Source organism: Panthera pardus, unplaced genomic scaffold, assembly GCF_024362965.1.
Source record: "Panthera pardus isolate Hobbes unplaced genomic scaffold, ASM2436296v1 HiC_scaffold_17, whole genome shotgun sequence".
Lineage (NCBI taxonomy): Eukaryota > Metazoa > Chordata > Mammalia > Carnivora > Felidae > Panthera > Panthera pardus.
In genome coordinates this window covers 149,253,525-149,271,369 of record NW_026526732.1, presented here as the reverse complement: position 1 = coordinate 149,271,369, position 17,845 = coordinate 149,253,525, and the positions used below count along the sequence as shown (strand labels likewise).

Genomic DNA, 17,845 nt, shown 5'->3' with positions numbered 1-17,845 from the left:
ACCCCAATGTACAGATGGGGTGGCAACTGGGAGCAGGTCAGCTTCTATGCAGTAACAAGAAGGCAATAAATACAGCTGAAAACCAAATGAACTAGTAGATTTGAGGGTGGAACCAGGGGGAAGTTCTCTTCTGAAATTTTCTGTTTTCTCACTGAATAGGAAGGAAGGTTGCCATCTTGTGAAATTGCAGTCTCAGACTTGGGGGATGTGAACAGCTTGGGGCAATGTGAGCTTGCAGGCCATACTGAGGGCTGATAGGAAGTGAGACCAGTCAATATGACTGTGTATTTTCCCCCAGACATATTCAGCTGTTGGGGGCAGGTGCGGAGCAGACAGAATTGGATTTAACCGGGACTAAAATGTGTCTGAATGAGAGGGGCCAGGAATAAAAGGGCAAGGGCTGAGAGGTGATGACAGTATTGAACCGTGAGATCTATACTGGGTAATAAGGGAAGTGAAAAATTGAGGGGAACAAATATGAAAGAAGAGTGAGAGAGTCGATGGATGGAAGGTCTGGGTGGGATTGAAGAACTTTTGGAATGAGGTACTAAATGGAAGAAGGGGTGACATGCAAAGACTGAACAGATTTGGGAGGGGTGGCAGTTATTGATGGTAACCCAGCTGGAGGTAGGACACAGAGAAGAGTGGCTAAGGAGTGGGGGAAAACCTTGGTGGAAGTGATGAAGGCCAGGAATTGATCAGGGTGCTGGATGGTTATTTACAGGGCTATTCAAGCCCCCCCCCCCCCCCCCCGCCAAGTAATGAAATGACAGACGTGGTGGTAAAGAAGAAGGAAGGCAGTAACCTATGTACTGAATCTTCAATGAACGAGGGGGAATGATGACCCAGAATCAAACAATTGGGGGAATCAGACCTCTCAAGTAGATGTTAGAAGGGTCCAGAGCCTCTCCTAGAGGATGGGATCTCTGTCTGTAGTGGTGCAAGAATCAAGAGCACCACACAGGGAAGGAATTCAGGTAAACTGGGAGGGAAATCAAATTGGAATACACTTCTTAAGGGAGGAATCTGGGTGAAGAGATCTGGAGGAAGCCATTGTCATTCATTTCTTCCTCTGCCTAATTATTTTCCATTCAATTGAGTTCAAAGAGTGGTACAAGAGGTTCTATCTGAGGAGGATCTGAAAACCAGAGCTAAACCAAATTTGGCTCCTGCCTTCTAGTAGCTCACAAAGTGAGATGTTTACATCAAGACCTCAGGTGGGGGGGTGCCTGGGTGGCTCAGTGGGTTAAGCCTCTGGCTCTTGGGTTCAGCTCAGGTCATGATCTCACAGTTCTGGGGTTCGAGCCCCGTGTTGGACTAGCACCTGCACAGCCTGCTTGGAATTCTCTCTTCCTGCCCCCCCCATAAGTAAATAAACTTTCATTTATTTTTGTAATGTATTTATTTTGAGAGAGAGCGTGCGCGCATGAGCAGGGGAGGAGCAGAGAGAGAGGAGGACAGAGGATCTGAAATGGGCTCTGCACTGACAGCAGTGAGCCTGATGTGGGGCTCCAACTCACAAACTATGAGATCATGACCTGGGTCGAAGTCAGATGCTTAACTGACTGAACCACCCAGGTGCCCCTAAGTAAATAAACGTTAAAAAAAAAAACAAAAACAGAAACAAACAAAAACAACAACATCTCAGGTGGGAAGACATGGGAAAATGCAGATAAAGTGAAAAATGTGTAGGTTTTAGATCTGCATACCTTTCTCTTAAAGAAAGTTGCTCTAGTTGAAGCCATAGGCTCCCCCCTCCTCCTCCCTTTGTGGTCCCTAAACTTCCTCTAAGCCTATGGTTTGCAATCTTGGCTGCCCTTTGGAATTAACTGGGGATGTCTAAAAAAATATTGATGCCTGAGTCTCACTCTTAGAGACTGTGATTTAATTGGTTCAGGATGTGACCTGGGCTTTGGGATTTTTAAAAGCTCCCAGATGACTCTAATGTATAGCCAGGGGTGAGAATCATTGCTCCAAGGAATGCCTGGAGCTCTGTTTAGAAGTGATTGCTTTAGTCAAATCCATAGGAGAGAAATTCCTTCCTGCTTGAGTTGGGGCGAATTGATCTGAGCCCTAAAGGATAGGTAAATTTTGGCCAAGTGGAGACACAAATGTGAAGGGAGAACATCGTGAGCTCAAGCTTAGATGTGGTCCGAAACACATGACAAGCAGCAAACAATTTGGTTTGTAAGAGACAGAGTTTAGAGAAAGAGGTCTGAGATTTGAGAACAGCTGGGCAAAAACCTGGGGGTGGAATGATGAGTAATGCAGTTTGGTCGGAGATTAGGATGAAGAGAGAAAGCTGGATGGTTTTAAATTATGGAAGGGAGTGAAGGCCAGATTACAATTTTATAAATAATTGAGTAAGCTATAGGGAATCTTGAAGGAATTTTGAGAAGTGAAGTTATAAAAAAAAAAGCATGTTTAGGGAGGGTAACCTGACAGCAGTGTTGAGGGAGACTTGGAGCTGCGAGAGGTAAGAGAGGTAGGAAGTAGGGAGATCGTTTAGAGGAGCTGTCGCAGCAATCCCAGATGAGGTCATTATTCAGACAAGCGCTGGGGAAAAGTTACAGATTCAAAAGATATTGTGATGATAAAATTGATTTAGCTTGACAGCACACCAAAAAGTAAAGGCAGGAGAAAGATGGAGGGAACATCAAGTTTTCAGATAAGGGTGATGGGGGAAATGGTGCCATTAAGAGAGACAGGGAAGCAGGTTTTCAGTAGCATCTCATCATTTTGGTTTGGAACATGCTGAGTTTAGAGGACAAGCAGTATGGTCCATGTGGCCGTATTCCACAGGCACTGGAAGAATGCCTGCATATACATATATAGGTTGGAGAATGTCTCTGACAACTCAGACTGCTGTAACAAAATACCACAAACTGTGAATGGCTTATAAACAACAGGAGTTATTTCTCACAGTTCTGGAGGCCAGGAAGTTTAACATCCAGGTGGTGGCAGATTTGGTGTAAGGTGCGAGCCCCCTCTGGTACATGGAATGCTGTCCTCTCACTGTGTCCTCATGTGGTGGAAGGGACAAGGGAGCTCTCTGGGGTCTCTTTTTATAAGGGCACTAATCTTTTTTTTTTTTTTAACATTTATTTTTGAGAGAGAGAGAGAGTGTGAGTGGGGGAGGGGCAGAGAGAGAGGGAGACACAATCTGAAGCAGGCTCCAGGCTCCAAGCTGTCAGCACAGAGCCCGATGTGGGGCTTGAACTCATGAACCATGAAATCATGACCTGAGCTGAAGTCGGATGCTCAACCGACTGAGCCACCCAGGCGTCCCAAGGGCACTAATCTTATTCATGAAGGTCTGTCCTCATGACTAATCACTTCCCAAAGGCCCCACCATCACGCTTAGGATTAGATTTCAACTGATCTAATTAATTTGAGGAGAACACGAACATTTGGTCCACGGCAGAAAAACATTTAGTTAGAAATGATCTCTGAATTTGGAGTGGATGGGAAAGTCTCTGAAAAGGGTAAAATCTAGAGATAGACACTTAGGGGAAGGGAGGGAAAAAAAAGAGGGGGGCATGATTTGAAGTATGTACAGAGGTGGGGGGGAGATAACATGTCTGTGAACTAGGTGAGTGGAGAATCTAGGGACAAGGGACAAACATGGGAGGGTTCAGAAAGGCACTGCATATATACTGTGCAAATGCCATTGATTTTGGTTCCTAGTAATTTCTGGTAACTTTGGTTCTTGGTAACTTCTGGTATTTGAGAGAGCAGTTTCAGTAGAGGAGGGAGTGGAAATATGTTTTAAAGGGTTAAGAAATAGTGGGTATGAAAAAAAGAGAGACACAGACACATCTCTGACAATACTTATATAAGGGAGGGGGGAGTGAGTAGGTGGTGAGGAAGTGGTAGCTGCAAATGTGAATTCTTTTTTCAAGATCTTTGGTGAACAAAACACATTAAATCTGAAACGTCCAAAGGGGAACCCATGATTTCCATAGTCCATCTCATCCTTCTCCCATGTCTCCTATCTCGGTGCATGGTTTTCCTTCAGATTCTCAACTCCATGAGGTCGGTGTTCACATCTATTGTCTGGGCAGATGTCTTGCCAGCATCCTGCATGGCGCCTGCATGTTGTATGAATGCGCAAATTCAGCATAGAACCCTGTCCTGCAGGTGTACAGATGGATACCAAGTCCACTGCTTGTGCACCCCTACACCAGAGGCCTCCTGGTTGACCTCAGGGTACCAGTGGGCAACTAGCCCTAGCTGGACTTGAGAGCCTAGTGACCTTTTCTCTGGGGCTCTGCTGTGGTCTGAATATTTGTGCTCCCCACCAAATTCATACGTTGAAATCCTAATGCACAATTTGATGGTATTAGGAGGTGGAGGTCTTTGGGAGGTGCTTAAGGTCATGAAGGTGGAACTCTCATGAATGGGATTAGTGCTTTTGTAAAAAAGACCCTATAGAGCTCCCTTGCCCCTGCCACCATGTAAGGATACAATGAGAGGTCTGTAACTCAGAAGAGGGCCCTCACCCAACTATACTGGCAGCCTGCTGTCAGACTTCCAGCCTTCAGAACTGTGAGAAATAAATTTCTGTTACTTATAAGTCACCGAGTCAATAGCATTTTTGTTCTAGCAGCCTGTGTGGACTGCGATGGCCTCCCATAGCACTCTGCTCCCTTTGCCTTCCCCATGCAGGTACAACATACCATGCAGGGCTCTAGTCCAAGTTGTTTACCACCCTCCAGCCTGAAGGCAGGAACAGCTGTAAGCAGTTGGCATCTTTTCCCTGTCACCCTATTAGAATAGTCTGTCCTTTTCTCCCAATTTCCTGGAGTTCTGGGATAGATACTTGGGTCTACTTGTAAATTCCCTCTCTTCAAAGCCCTAAGCCCAGTCTAATAGAAGGTGAAAAATGTGTGCTGGGGGAAAGAAATCCCCACCAAGAATGGACCCCATACCAGATTTCCCTGGTAGGATTCCTAAGGAGTCTCCCCTCCCCCCTCCCATGGTTGTGTCTGTCTCTGTGGTGTCTTGGGAATCTGTCTCCTCCCACTTTTGTCTCTGTCAGTTTTCTTTTATCTTTCTTTCCCTCGGAAGGGAAGCTAAGAGGAGGTAAAAGAGGGAACCAAAGGAGGAGGGTCTTTGTAAGGCGGCAGTCTTCGGAATTGCGGGTGATAAATCCACTTAGTCTCTTTAATATTCTTTCAGAAATTCACACACACACTCACGCACAAATCAGAACAAGGTAGGGACTGGCGAGGGGAGCGGGGAACGGGGCTGGCTCCTCCTGACGTTGGGAGGTCCTACCCTGGGTTACCTTCTGCCCGGCTGCCCACTGATTGGAATAGGTGGAAGGGAATATTTACAGACAACGGGGACGTTCGTCATCCCGGGGTGAAAGGTCCTAAACTGGGAACCTCCGAAATCTCATTCCAAAATTACCAAAAGTAGAGGTTCTGGGATTAGCAAGAAAATAGTAAGAGACCTGGGTGGAGAAGACAAAACTGTACCATCAAAAATGAGAGAGCGTGGGGGCGTAACTACCTCGGGGCTAGGTCCCCGCGCCAGGAGAAGGGGAGGAGTGTGTCAGTCTGGGGGCGAGGCCTAGCGCCACAACCCAATCACCGGACGCAGTCACCTCGCGGGGAAGGAAAGGAAGGCGGAGCCTGCCGCCCTGGAGGCGGGGTTTTGACAGAGCCAGGGCGGAGCCTATAGAGGAGGCGGGGCTTTGGGGACCGGTCTCCCAGCGGCGAGTGGAGACCCAAGGAGCTCCGCTGGGGTCGCTGCATTTAGAGGCGGCGGGGTACTGGAGTGACTGAGGGCCCGGCATTTGGCGGGGATCCCGGAAAGTGGCATCCCTGGGGGGGGGGGGGGTGGGTTTTTTCGGGGTTCCTGAGGAACTGGATTCGGAGCGTGCCCGCAAGGCGAGAGGTTCCGTGGAGGCAGAGTTTAGGATGTATCGAAATTCGGTGGCCCCAGAGGCAGGTGTGCGGGGCACCCACTGGATCCGCTGCGTGGCTGCAGAACGCGCTTGGGAGGTTGAGGGGCGCGGGGCGGGGCCAGGCCGGGTGCGTCCTTACGGATCCCAGTAGTTCTCATGGTGCTGAGCGGCAATGATGATGACTACGGTGAGGATGGTACAGAGCACCATGGCTGCGATGCCCACCGCTAGGGAGATGAAGGAGAAGTTCCGGGCCTCGCGGGAAGCGATCTCGGCAGACACCATGTCTCCGCGGGCCAAGGCCGTGCGCACCTGCGGGAGACGGGCGGAAGAAAGCTGATCAGAGCTGCTGCTCCCTCTGAGATGCTTCCCAGAACATTCGGCACTCCCTTGGAATAAGAAAAACCGGGTGAGGGCTCCCTTCCCAGATGCCCGCCCTCTCCCCCACTTCCACCTGCACTGCCTTGAAGATGGCGATGATGCCCGTAGGCCAGAAGCAACAGATGGTGGTCAGCACCGCGATGGGCATGTAGTCGTGCGGCGGGCGCCTCGGCTCTAGCAGGGCCAGCCCTGGGGCCTGGGGCGGCGGGGGGAGCGTGGAGGCTACTCCCGTCCCCCCCGGGGTCCCGCCTGTATAGGGCTGTGTAGAGAAGGTTGGGGGGAGAGAATGTCATTCCCATCGTCTCTGAGCCCACCAACATTCTGTGTCTGGCACAATGGTTTTTAAAGCACAATTCTTGCACGTTGCTTCTCAGAGAAACTTATCATCCACGACCCTTCCAGGACACCCATAAATTCCACTAGGTGCTTCTCTCTTCACTGCTGTCATTAACCCTATATTCTTGGTGATCTCCACACTCCCTCTCCCAAGGTATGGCCGCACCAGGGCTGCCCTGGCCTCACTTCAGACCTCGTTTCTTCTCTCCAAATATCTTCCTGGCCTTCCCTATTCAGTCAGTTCCAGGTTTACTCTCCCTTATCCTCCTCCATGGTTCCCAGGTTTCGTTTCTTCTCCCCCTCTCTCCAGGCTGTTTCCTTCTTTCAAACCTCCTCTGGACTTCTAGGCTCCGTTCCCCTTCTCTGACCCCAAATGACTACTAGACCCTCCAACCCCCCAACCCCCATTCCCAAGCCTTTCCTAGTCCCTCCTCTCTCTAGGCCTTGTCCTAGGAACGCCGCCTGGTCCCAGGCCCTGTTTTTCTGTCTCACTAGCCCCCTGTGTGTCCCCACCCCTTCCTCCCAAGCCCCATCTGCCCTGTACTCACCGTGCCCACTGGGTAGACCGGCACGTAGGCAGTGCAAGGCTGCAGCTGTAAGGGGTAGCCGGGGGCTACATAGCCCCCCAGTGGCAGCGTGCCTACCGCCCCCGTGTGCGTGGGCACTACGAAGCCCGGAGCCTGGGCCGTATGGGAGGGCGCCGGCGGGGGTGGGGCGGCGGCGGCCGGCGGCGGCGGGGGCAGTGGGCCCTCGAAGCGAGTCTCCTGCAGGTAAGGGTCGGGTGGCATGCGGGGCAAGGTAGCGCAGCCGGGTGGGGGCGCCCCGGCGGCCGGGCCAGGTGGAGCGTGGTGTGGCGGTCGCGGCAGGGTGGCGGAGGATGAGGGACCGCGCTGACCAGTGGCCACGGAAGAAGCCAGGCCGCCTGCCCCCAAGCGCGGGAGGGTGGCGGTCCCGGACTGGTGGTAGTGGTGGTGGTGGTGATGGTGAGAGGAAGGGGCTGCCTGTGGGGGTGGGGCAGGGGGTTCGGCCGGGGGCTGGGGGGCATTATAGGGTGGTGGAGAGGTGTGAGGCACTGAGTCTGAGAGGCCTGGGGGCAGTGAGCACAGGAGAGGGTATGGGGAGAGAGGCAAGACAGGCAGAGAAGAGATAAGGGGGTAGGGGGAGATACAGGGACAGGGATGGAGAAAGATAATGGGAGAGACAGAGGAGATGGGTGAGAAGCCATCTCTTGGTCTTAGGGGCAGGAAAGGGGTTGTATCTAAGCCATCTGCCCACCCCCCTTGTTTCTTTCAATCTAGTTTTGAAGTGGAAACCCTCCTCTGCTCATCTCCCCCTTCAGCAACGGTGCCCACAGCTTTCACCTGCACACCCAAGCTATGGCTGCCTTGGGCTTGCCCATCTGAGCTAGTCCTGTGTGTGCACGTGTGTAGACATGCAACACTGTGTTAACATGTGCTCAATTCAACAGTTGTATAAACACATGAAGGATGACATATTCCACTCTGTCTTCTTGCACTGGGGACGGGTGCCCTAGCCTCTCTGGGAATCTCAGCACCTCATTTAGGGCAGATAAACAAGGGTCTTCTGGATTCTACTCCCCTGACAACCTCCATCTCATCATGTTTTTATTATTTCCCCACTGAATGTCTCCATGTGAGCCAGTGTCATCTGTCCATCTGTCACTCCCAATGATGCTATCCCTGCAGCACCTGGCTGATGCTAAGCCACTCTTGTACTTCCTTCACCCTTTCAACCTGTCCCCTTTCCATGTTGTTGGCAAGGGGACAAGGCTGAGATTGGAAGGAGAGGAAGGAGGGGAATACAGAAAGAGAAGGGGATGGGGGGGTTGAGAGCTGGACCGAAATGAAATGAAATAGAATTGCCCCCCCCCCCCCAACGGAGGGGTGAGGGAGGGGGTTGGGGCTAAGGATTGGGGGGAGAGTCTGGAGATGGTGGAAAGGGCAGGAGGTTTTGTTGTTGTTTTTTACCTGACTTTTCCGATGACATGCCTGTGGTGTCGCTGGGACAGGGTGTCTGCAGCAGGAGTCGGGGTCCCTGGCTGGCGTCGGAGTCTTGGTGTGCGGATTGCGCAGCCGGCGGCAGCGGCAGCACAGAGATGGAGAGATGAAGACAGCGGCGGGGGGCGGAGGGAGAGCAGGGAAGGGGGGGGGGGAGCTTAAAGGGGCCGAGGAGAGGGAAGGGGAGAGTTTCCGAGGTACCCTCACTAGGTCTCTCCTCCTCTCACCCCGGCATTCAGGCCCCCAGTTTGGGCTCCCTTGGAGTTGTCATGGAAACAGGGAGGCGAGCAAGACCAGGCAAGGCGGGTGGGACTAAGGGAAGGAAGGAGTGGGGGGGGGGGGGGAGGGGGGAGAACTCTCTAGAGTCTTCCCCTCCAAGACTGGCTACAGTGATTATACTGTGGGAGGAAGTGAGCAGGTGCTTGGTGGATTCAATACCCCAGTCCCCACCGGATCTGGTTCACCTTAGTCAGATGTCCCCCTCCTCAGCTTCCCTCAGAGTCCCTGCAAGTTCTCAGGACCTTCTCCCAAATGCTTGGCCTTAGCTGCCCCCGCTTTAAGAAAGATAACTGCGTGAGAGAGAACTGCAGAGTTGAGACCTGCGATGACCTGAAAGAGTTCCCAGGGTTATGGTCTGGGTAAATTGCAGGTAAAGTGGGGGGCTTGGGTCTAGAGTATTTCCAGGGGAGTTGGACCTGCGGTTAGGGGGGGTGGGGGTGGGAGAAGGACAGAGAGTAAGTTTGGGGGATAATATATGCTCTTTCCCCACTTGATTATCGGGCTTCTTAGAGTTCCTGGGCCCCTCAGTGTTCAGATCCATTTTTTAAAATCCCACCCATCCACCCACCACCTCTGCCAAGACGCAACGCCACCTCCTGAGTGACAGGAGTGCGAGGTTCAGGGCACAGCAGTAATTGCAGTCTTTTATTTGTTCATTGTATCTTGGGGGCACGTATATGGGGAGGGGAGGTGAAAACAGGTCGTCTACCGAGACTTACAGGAGCTGGGCTTTTTGCGAAAAGGCAGTCGGGAACCCTCCCCTACCTCCACCTTCAGATTAGTACTGCCCAACCCCCACCCGAGGCAGTCGCCCTCCCGGGCTGTGTCCTCGCCCTCGCGTCCAAGTGGAGCCTACAGAGCTCCAGACATTTAGGTCACGGCCCCAAGCTGGTTGTTCCAGTTTCCAAGGCGTTTGCCTGAGCCCCCGACCCCCCATTGCCACCCCATCCTCACACTACAGACTCGGGGCACAGATTGGTTTTATTGAGAGACTTTAGACCGGCAAAGACCTTGTGAACAGGAGGGATTCAGACAAGCTTCGAAATCCTTTTCTCAACGGAAGCGTCTTTAAATGCTAAGCAAAAGCCCACCTAGGTATCGGGTAGGGATCAAGGCGGAGTTGCGGGACGTCTGGAGCTCGGAAGTCTGGAAGGGGTTCGAAGGTCTGCGTCGGGAGCCGCACACAGGAACTCCCGGCTAAAGGCCGATTGTGGGGGTCTCTCAAGTTGAAAGACTGGTGCAAACCACGCACGCGTGAGTCAGCGCTGCCCCAGGGGCCCTCCGCCCCCTGGAGGTGGGTCGTGTACCAGGAGTGGAGTAGAGTAGGCCAGGAGAAACTGGGCCAGGCTGCACTTTTAGCTCGAGGGGCCTCGAGGACTCTTCGCGTCTCTGGAGACAAGGGCACTACACCCACTTCATAATGAAGAGTTGTAAGACGCTGACCTGGGGCCTGCCGGCGGGCGGGTGGGGATGGGGAGGGGTCCGCTTGGGCTGGCTTCAGCCCTGATCCGGTGGCATGAGACGAAATGCGGAGGACTGCCTTTCCGCAGCGCCCTCCCACCTCCCGCGGGGGCAGGGGAACTTCACGTTCCGCAGCGGAGCCGGACGCCCGAATTGGGAAGTGGGGCGAATCGAGACCAGGAATTCGGACCCTGGTGTCGCAAGTGCCTGGCAGGGCCAGAACTGGCCTTCTCACGATTCCCAGGATTTGTTTGATGCTTCTTCCTCTCCCCACCAGTCTAAAATGGATCGCTCTGTCTTTTTCCTCCCCCGCTCGCGGAGTGCAGTGGAATGTTCCATTGCCCCTCCAGTCCTGGGCCTGCGTTACAGGGGACGCGGGCACGGTTGCCAGGGAAAGCCCCGGACGTGACGGCGAAGCGCGACCCCTAGCAGCCTCCCCTCTCCCATCCGTCATTCCCCTGCGCGAGCTCTCTTCACACCCTTCCCCTCCCCCCACCTTGCGGGTTCCAGTCTAGGGAGAAGTAAACAGCTGGCGGAGCCAGGCTCACGGACCTAGGCCAGGTGGGAGCTTGCATTCTCCAGAAGCCTGCGCTGCTGCTCGGGGGTCTTTCTTGCAAAACCCAGGGTCGTGCATGGCTGGGATGATGCATTAAGAAGATCCTCGGCCTAGGGACCGAGTCCCCGTAGAGTTGGGGGCGGGGCTTCGGGTGCGCGTCCGTGCGTCAATGTGTAGGGGTGTGTGTTTCCCCACAACCTTGAAGTAAGTTAAAAGTAGGGTGTTTTGTGACCTGAACCTAGTGTGAGCACCGGCGGGGAGGGGGCTCTTGATGCCAGGCGTCTGCTTCGAGGGGAGGGTGTGTTGTCATCTCTCTCACAGGCCCTCATCGCCCCCTTCTCAGGCGGGAGCATGCTGGGGCTCAGGGGGCTGCGGCTGCCCCCGGCGGGGATCCTGCTCCTGTTGCCGTTCCTGCCGCTGCTGCTGCTGCCCGCAGCCCCCGCGCCCCATCGCGCTCCCTACAAGCCGGTCATCGTGGTGCACGGGCTCTTTGACAGCTCGTACAGCTTCCGCCACCTGCTGGAATATATCAACGAGGTCTGGTAGGGGACACCCTGTTGTGGGGCGTTGGAGGCGTCTGTAGTGGCTGGGGAAAGAGAATGGGGAACCGAAAGTTGCCATTCTGGGCCTGCTCAGTTCCTGGAGGAGCTGGTGCTGGCGTTGGGAGATCGGGGGATGAGATCCCTGGTTCTAGCAGGGCACAATTAGGCATGTGGACACTGCCCAGGGGGGCGGTGTGGAGGGGCTCCACAGTCCATCCCCTGTTGCAGCATTGCCCCCTTCCCACAGACACACCCCGGGACTGTGGTGACAGTGCTCGATCTCTTCGATGGGAGAGAGAGCTTGCGACCCTTGTGGGAACAGGTGCAAGGGTTCGGAGAGGCTGTGGCCCCCATCATGGCAAAGGCCCCTCAAGGGGTGCATCTCATCTGCTACTCGCAGGGTAGGCGCCCTCCCCCTCCCAACTCCTAAGCCCTCTCTGAGGCTTGATCTTTATCTGAGGGACACATTCTAGTGTCCCCTTTTCTGAACCACATTCTTCCAGCCCTGGTACCTGAGCCCTACTTTTCTGACTTCCTTCAGCACTTGGGTCTTATCTCTGTGTCCTGAGTGGGAGGGAGGCTCCCTGCACTGCTGTCCCCTTTTGCCATTACCCATGGTTCTTGGAAATAAGGGATAATGGGGAAGTAAAAAACACCCTACAGTTAGAGTCAGAAGACCCAGAATCTAATCTGGCTCTGTCACTTACATGATGTATATAGCCTTTTGCCACAGGGTGTGCCTGTTTTCTCTGGGCCTCAGTCTCCTTATGTATATTGTGGTGGGTGGAGGGGGGTGCCTAGTGGAGAGGCTGTTGGCCTGGCTGTCCCTGAGTCCCTGTCCAATGTGGTGTTCTGCCTTCAGGGGGCCTGGTGTGCCGGGCGCTGCTCTCTGTCATGGATGAGCACAATGTGGATTCTTTCATCTCTCTCTCCTCTCCACAAATGGGACAGTATGGAGGTGAGCGGATATCGTGAGGTCAAAGGGGGCCCCGAGTTTTGAGGACACAAAGGTTTGGGGCCACTTGATACTGCTGTTCTCTTGCCAGATACAGACTATTTGAAGTGGCTCTTCCCTACCTCTATGAGGTCTAACCTCTATCGGATCTGCTATAGCCCCTGGGGCCAGGAATTCTCCATCTGCAACTACTGGCACGGTGAGTAGGGGATGCCAAACGGGACTCCATGAGAGGGTGCCCTGGAGGGTAGGGCCGGCTGCTCCCACCCGTACCATAACCAACAGCAGTGATGATGAAGATAACTTCATGTAATGAGCACTTACTGTGTGAACAGTCGCTGTTCAGAATGCTTTATGTGTGTTACCTTATCACCTCAGAGTATAGTCTGGTGCAGAGATCACAAGCCAGATAGTACATATTTTTGGTTTTGCAGGCCATATGGTCTCTGTCGCAAATACAATTCTGCCACAGTAGTTTGAAAGCAACCATACACCATATGTAAATGCATGTATCTGTGTTCCAAAAAACTTTATTTATACAGGTAAGCAGTGGGCTGGGTTTGGCCCATGGTCCATAGTTTGCAAACACCTAGTGTAGTTTTTAAGACCATGGATGCTGGGTCCAGACTACTTGTGTTTGAAGCTTGACCCTGTCGGGTGACTGTGGACAAGTTACTTAACCTTACTGTGGCTGTTTTCCTTATCTGTAAAATAATAATCTAGTATCTACCCAATAGGTGCTTGTGAAGATTGAATAAATTAACAAATGTAATGTACTTTGAACAGTATCTGACATAGTAAGTGCTGGACAAAGGTGTTTGGTATCGTGTTTACAATTATTATTATTGTTGATACTATTCACGTTACCTGCTATTGTAGTCTCCTGGTTGTTTTTTCAGACTCTGGTCTTGTTTCTTTTCCCTGCTTCTCTATCTTTCTAACTGCTGTTTGTACCTAGACCCCCACCACGATGACTTGTACCTCAACGCCAGCAGCTTTCTGGCCCTGATCAATGGGGAAAGAGATCATCCCAATGCCACTGGTGAGACTCCAGGCTCCTGTCTGGGTCCCGTTTTCTGCTTCTCCAACCCCCTGTGTTTCCCTCTCCAACCTGGCCTGACCCCTGTGACTGACTCAGGCTCTTTTCTTCCCACCCTTTAGCATGGAGGAAGAACTTTCTTCGTGTGGGCCGCCTGGTGCTGATTGGGGGCCCTGATGATGGTGTTATTACCCCCTGGCAGTCCAGGTAATATGGGACTGTGTGGCCCAAAGATTGGCTAAGGATACCCCTTAGCCCCCAACAATTAATCTCCTGCCTGAAACTGGCCTGTACCTCCCACTGGTCAGCTAATGCTCCCATCCTCCATATATCCTGTCACTCAGCAACAAAACCTGGTAGTCATTCCTCAATGCCTTGTATCTAGCCCGTCAGACTCTACTTCCTCTCCAACCCTAAACCCCTGCTTTGTAAAAACTTTTTTTTTTTTTTAATTTTTTTTTAACGTTTATTTATTTTTGAGACAGAGTGAGACAGAGCATGAACGGGGGAGGGGCAGAGAGAGAGGGAGACACAGAATCAGAAGCAGGCTCCAGGCTCTGAGCCATCAGCCCAGAGCCCGACGCGGGGCTCGAACTCACAGACCGTGAGATCGTGACCTGGGCCGAAGTCGGACGTCTAACCGACTGAGCCACCCAGGCGCCCCTGTAAAAACTTTTAACTTTGAAATAATTACAGATTCATAGGAAGTTGCAAAGATAGTTTAGAGAGGTCCTACATAGGTATCTTTTCCCCGGTTCCCCCAGTGATTGCATCCTATGTAACTACAGCACAGTATCAAAACCAGGAAATCGCCACTGGTAGGATGTGTGTGTATAATTCCATGCCACGTTTCCTTCTACCTCTTTTATATACCTGGACTTTTGTAATAGCCTCCAGCCTTATCTCCTCCATCCGATTTCTCAGGAAAATCTATGGCTCCATTGTGCTATGTGTGGGCCTCTGCTGCAATTCATCATGAGTGATCTGAAGTGTCACCTAAGCTCCTTTAGTCATTCAACAAATATTTATTGAGCACTGTATATATGCCCAGGCCCTGTTCTGGGCCATTGGGATGCAGCGGTAAATGAAAGAGAAGTCCCCACTCTTACGTAGTTTAATTTCTAGTGTGGGAGACAGAAAAATAGATGCAAATATGTATGTCAGGTGGTGATGAGACAGGCAGGGGAAGGGATTAGAGGGTGACTGGACCCTATGTCAGATAGTGGCTAGATAAGTCCTGGAAGACTTGTCATGGGAGTAGAAACTTAAGGAAGTGAGGGAAGGAGCTGTGCAACAATCTGGGGGTGGGGGGGGAAAACGACTCAGGGAAAAGGAGTGGCACCTACAGAGGTCCTGGGGCTGGTGTGAGGAATAGGGTTGCCAGTGTGGCTAGAGCCCAGGAAGCTGGGAAGAGGGTGGGAGAGGAGATGAAAGAGGTAGCAGGGAGCCAGTAATATTGACCCTTTGTAGGGCAAAGTAAGGCCCTTGTTTTTTATTTTTGTTTTTTCCTAAAATATACAGAACATAAAATTTACCATTTTAAGTGTGCAGTGCAGCGGCAATGAAGCACATTGGCATTCTTGTGTAACCATCACCACCATCCATATTCAGAACTTTTTTTTTCTTCCCAAACTGAAACTCCATAGCCATTAAACAAGAACTCCCCATCCCTGCCTCCCCCCAGCTCCTGGCAACCATGGCCCTTGATTTTTTAATCTGAGTGAGATGAAAAAGGCATTGGAGGGTTTTAAGTGAAGGAGTCATGTTCCTTATAATAGCAAGGGTTGGGATTTATTCTATCTCATTTTACATCTATGACCCTCTGAAGATTGTAATAGCTCACAGTTATATAGCACCTTTTATGTCCCAAGGCACAATTCTAAGTACTTTTCAAATAAATCTCCTTTAATCCTCCTTTGACATATAAGGAGACAGGGTTCATGGTAATTACTATTATCCTTGTTTAACATGTAAGGAAACTTAGGTGCAAGGAGCTTAAATAACTTGTCTCCATTCATAGAGTTAGTAACTGGTGAAGTCAGGCTATCTAACTTAACCAGGGTGTTTCACTTCCTCTCTGAAAAGGAAGTATTCTTAAATAGGACAAAGAGGATAAGTAATATGCTCAACCACATACATTTGGGAGTGTGTGGCAGAGCTGGAGTTCACATCCAGGTCTGTGTGCCCCTACTGCTCTCCTATACCTGATGAAATCCAGCCCCTCCATGTGGCCTTCAGGCCTCCAACCCAGCTCCCCCATGTGCCCAACTGGGCCTCACCTCTGTACCTTTGCTCCTGCTCTTCCGTTTGCTGGGGGATCAGCCTTCCCTAGTGGAGAGTACCTCACTGGGAAGGCTTTGTTGGTGCTCTAAAACCAGCGGGGTGGTCTTTTTTTGTTCCCATTGTCCCTTGGACTTAGCACTATTAACGTTTGTTGTTCATGGTCAGTGCCCACTCACTGCCCATGCCAATTAAATATTACTTTTCAAAATTTTAAGACCTTTTTATTTTGAAATAACTTCATACTTAATGAGTTGCTTAAGTATTACAAAACAATTGTGTGTACTCTTCACCTAGATTTTCTAAAGGTTACCATTTTGCCATGTTTATGTCCTCATTCTTTCTTCCCTCTAAATATGTATATGGGGGTATAGGTGTGTTTGTGAACCATTTGAGAGTAGGTTGTAGACATGATGTCTCTTTACTCCTAAAACTTCAGTGTGTCAGTGTCTGTTTTGTGTATACAGGACTTGTCTTTACATATCCACAATATAATTATCAAAGTCAGGAAGTTAACATCAATAAGATACTCTATAGACCTTATTCAAATATTTTCCAGTTGTCCTCATAGGGGGAAAAAAAAATGTAGTCCAAGATCTAACCTGGGATCATGTGTTGCATTTACTTGTCCGTGTCTCTTTAGTCTCTCTCTCTTTTTTTTTTTTTTTTTTTTTTTTCTGGGGTATTTCCTCTGTCTTCGTCCATTACACTGATATTTTTGAACTATTTTGTAGAATGTCCCTTAGTTTGGGTTTGTTGGCTGTTTCCTCATGATTAGATTCAGGTTTGCATTTTTGATGGGACTCTGTAGAAGCAATGCTGTAGCCTCTGTGTCACCTTGTGAGGTACATGATATCCACTTGAATATTTTGGGTGTCTTCCTTGCTGCCTATCTCCCAATAGGCCATGAGTTCCTGAGGTCCCTCCCCTAGCCTACCTTGATTTTCTCCCGCTCTCCTGATAACCTCCTCCCCTGCCCACCCTCAATCTCTTTGTAGCTTCTTTGGTTTCTATGATGCAAATGAGACGGTCTTGGAGATGGAGGAGCAACTGGTGAGCCCCCTGGGATGACTTCCCCTTTCTTCTGGCACAGCCCCACCGCAGTCTGTAGCCCTCCCTGCCACTGACCCCTTGAGCTGAAGGGTTCACCCTGTGGGGAGGGGACCTGGGACACCAGGAGGAGCTCACTTTGTTTCTCCTTTTATGACTCTTTGCCCACCTTGAAGGTTTATCTGCGGGATTCTTTTGGGTTGAAGACTCTCTTGGCTCGGGGAGCCATAGTGAGGTGTCCGATGGCTGGGATCTCCCATACGGCCTGGCACTCCAACCGTACCCTTTATGAGACCTGCATTGAACCTTGGCTCTCCTGAGGATGTCCTCAGGGATCCCTCAGGAACTTCCCAGCCCAGAGACCAAGCGGTGGCCTTGGAAAGCAGATGTGAGCTCCGGTGTGCCTGCAACCACCCCATTGCTCCCACACTGCCCCCACCAACCAGGGCTCCCAGGACTCCTTTCCTGTGCTCCTCTGTAGATGACAAATCCTGGTCTCCCCCAACCTCATGTTTGGGGTTTGCTCCACGCTCTCTCACTCTCCCGAGGCCAGGAAGAGAGAAACCAGGTTTTTATCTCGTGGCTGCTCCTGCTGCTGTGGCTGCTCTGTCTCTGGCTGTATAGGAGAACCCAGCCCCTGCCCACTACAGGGGTCTCCTTCTAGGCCACTCAGGACATTTTTAGCTCCTGTTCTCCCCATGTTCCCTTTTTCTCAGCCCTCCCAACTCCCAGGAAGGACTACCCATGAGAGTGGGGTTCTGAGGCTCCCCTATGGGGACAGTTCCGTTCTTGAAATGTCAGTGTTGGGGAATATCTATGGCCTGTGAGGCCCATCTCAGGTTTGGGGATCCCCCAGTCCCTCTGTTCAGTGTTGGGGTACCCCCTGGGAGCCTAGTGTCTTTGAGGCCCCAGCCCCTTTTAGCTACCATTGAATGGGTGTTAACCCTGTATTTATGGAAATAAAAGTCCATTTCCTCAGTGTGGTTTGGCTCCTTTCCAGGTGAGGGGGACCTGGCTCCCCAAGGAGGGTGGGG

General features: G+C 51.5%; 2 protein-coding genes across 2 annotated transcripts; one reads left to right on the top strand and one right to left on the bottom strand.

Annotated features, from left to right (window-relative positions):
- Positions 1-5,138: 5,138 nt before the first annotated feature.
- Positions 5,139-8,755, bottom strand: PRRT1 (proline rich transmembrane protein 1). The gene is made up of 4 exons (XM_019438879.2): positions 8,620-8,755; positions 7,180-7,718; positions 6,369-6,554; positions 5,139-6,226 (listed from the first exon to the last, which is right to left on the bottom strand). The coding sequence occupies exons 1-4, from the start codon at positions 8,636-8,638 to the stop codon at positions 6,050-6,052; spliced, it is 921 nt and encodes a 306-aa protein (XP_019294424.1). The 5' UTR covers positions 8,639-8,755; the 3' UTR covers positions 5,139-6,049.
- Positions 8,756-9,492: 737 nt separating this feature from the next.
- On the top strand, positions 9,493-17,789 carry PPT2 (palmitoyl-protein thioesterase 2). The gene is made up of 9 exons (XM_019438802.2): positions 9,493-10,358; positions 11,289-11,482; positions 11,735-11,888; positions 12,350-12,445; positions 12,534-12,641; positions 13,401-13,484; positions 13,604-13,688; positions 16,760-16,814; positions 16,988-17,789. Exons 1-9 carry the CDS (start codon positions 10,349-10,351, stop codon positions 17,129-17,131), a joined length of 930 nt encoding a protein of 309 aa, XP_019294347.1. The 5' UTR covers positions 9,493-10,348; the 3' UTR covers positions 17,132-17,789.
- The last annotated feature ends 56 nt before the right edge of the window (positions 17,790-17,845 follow it).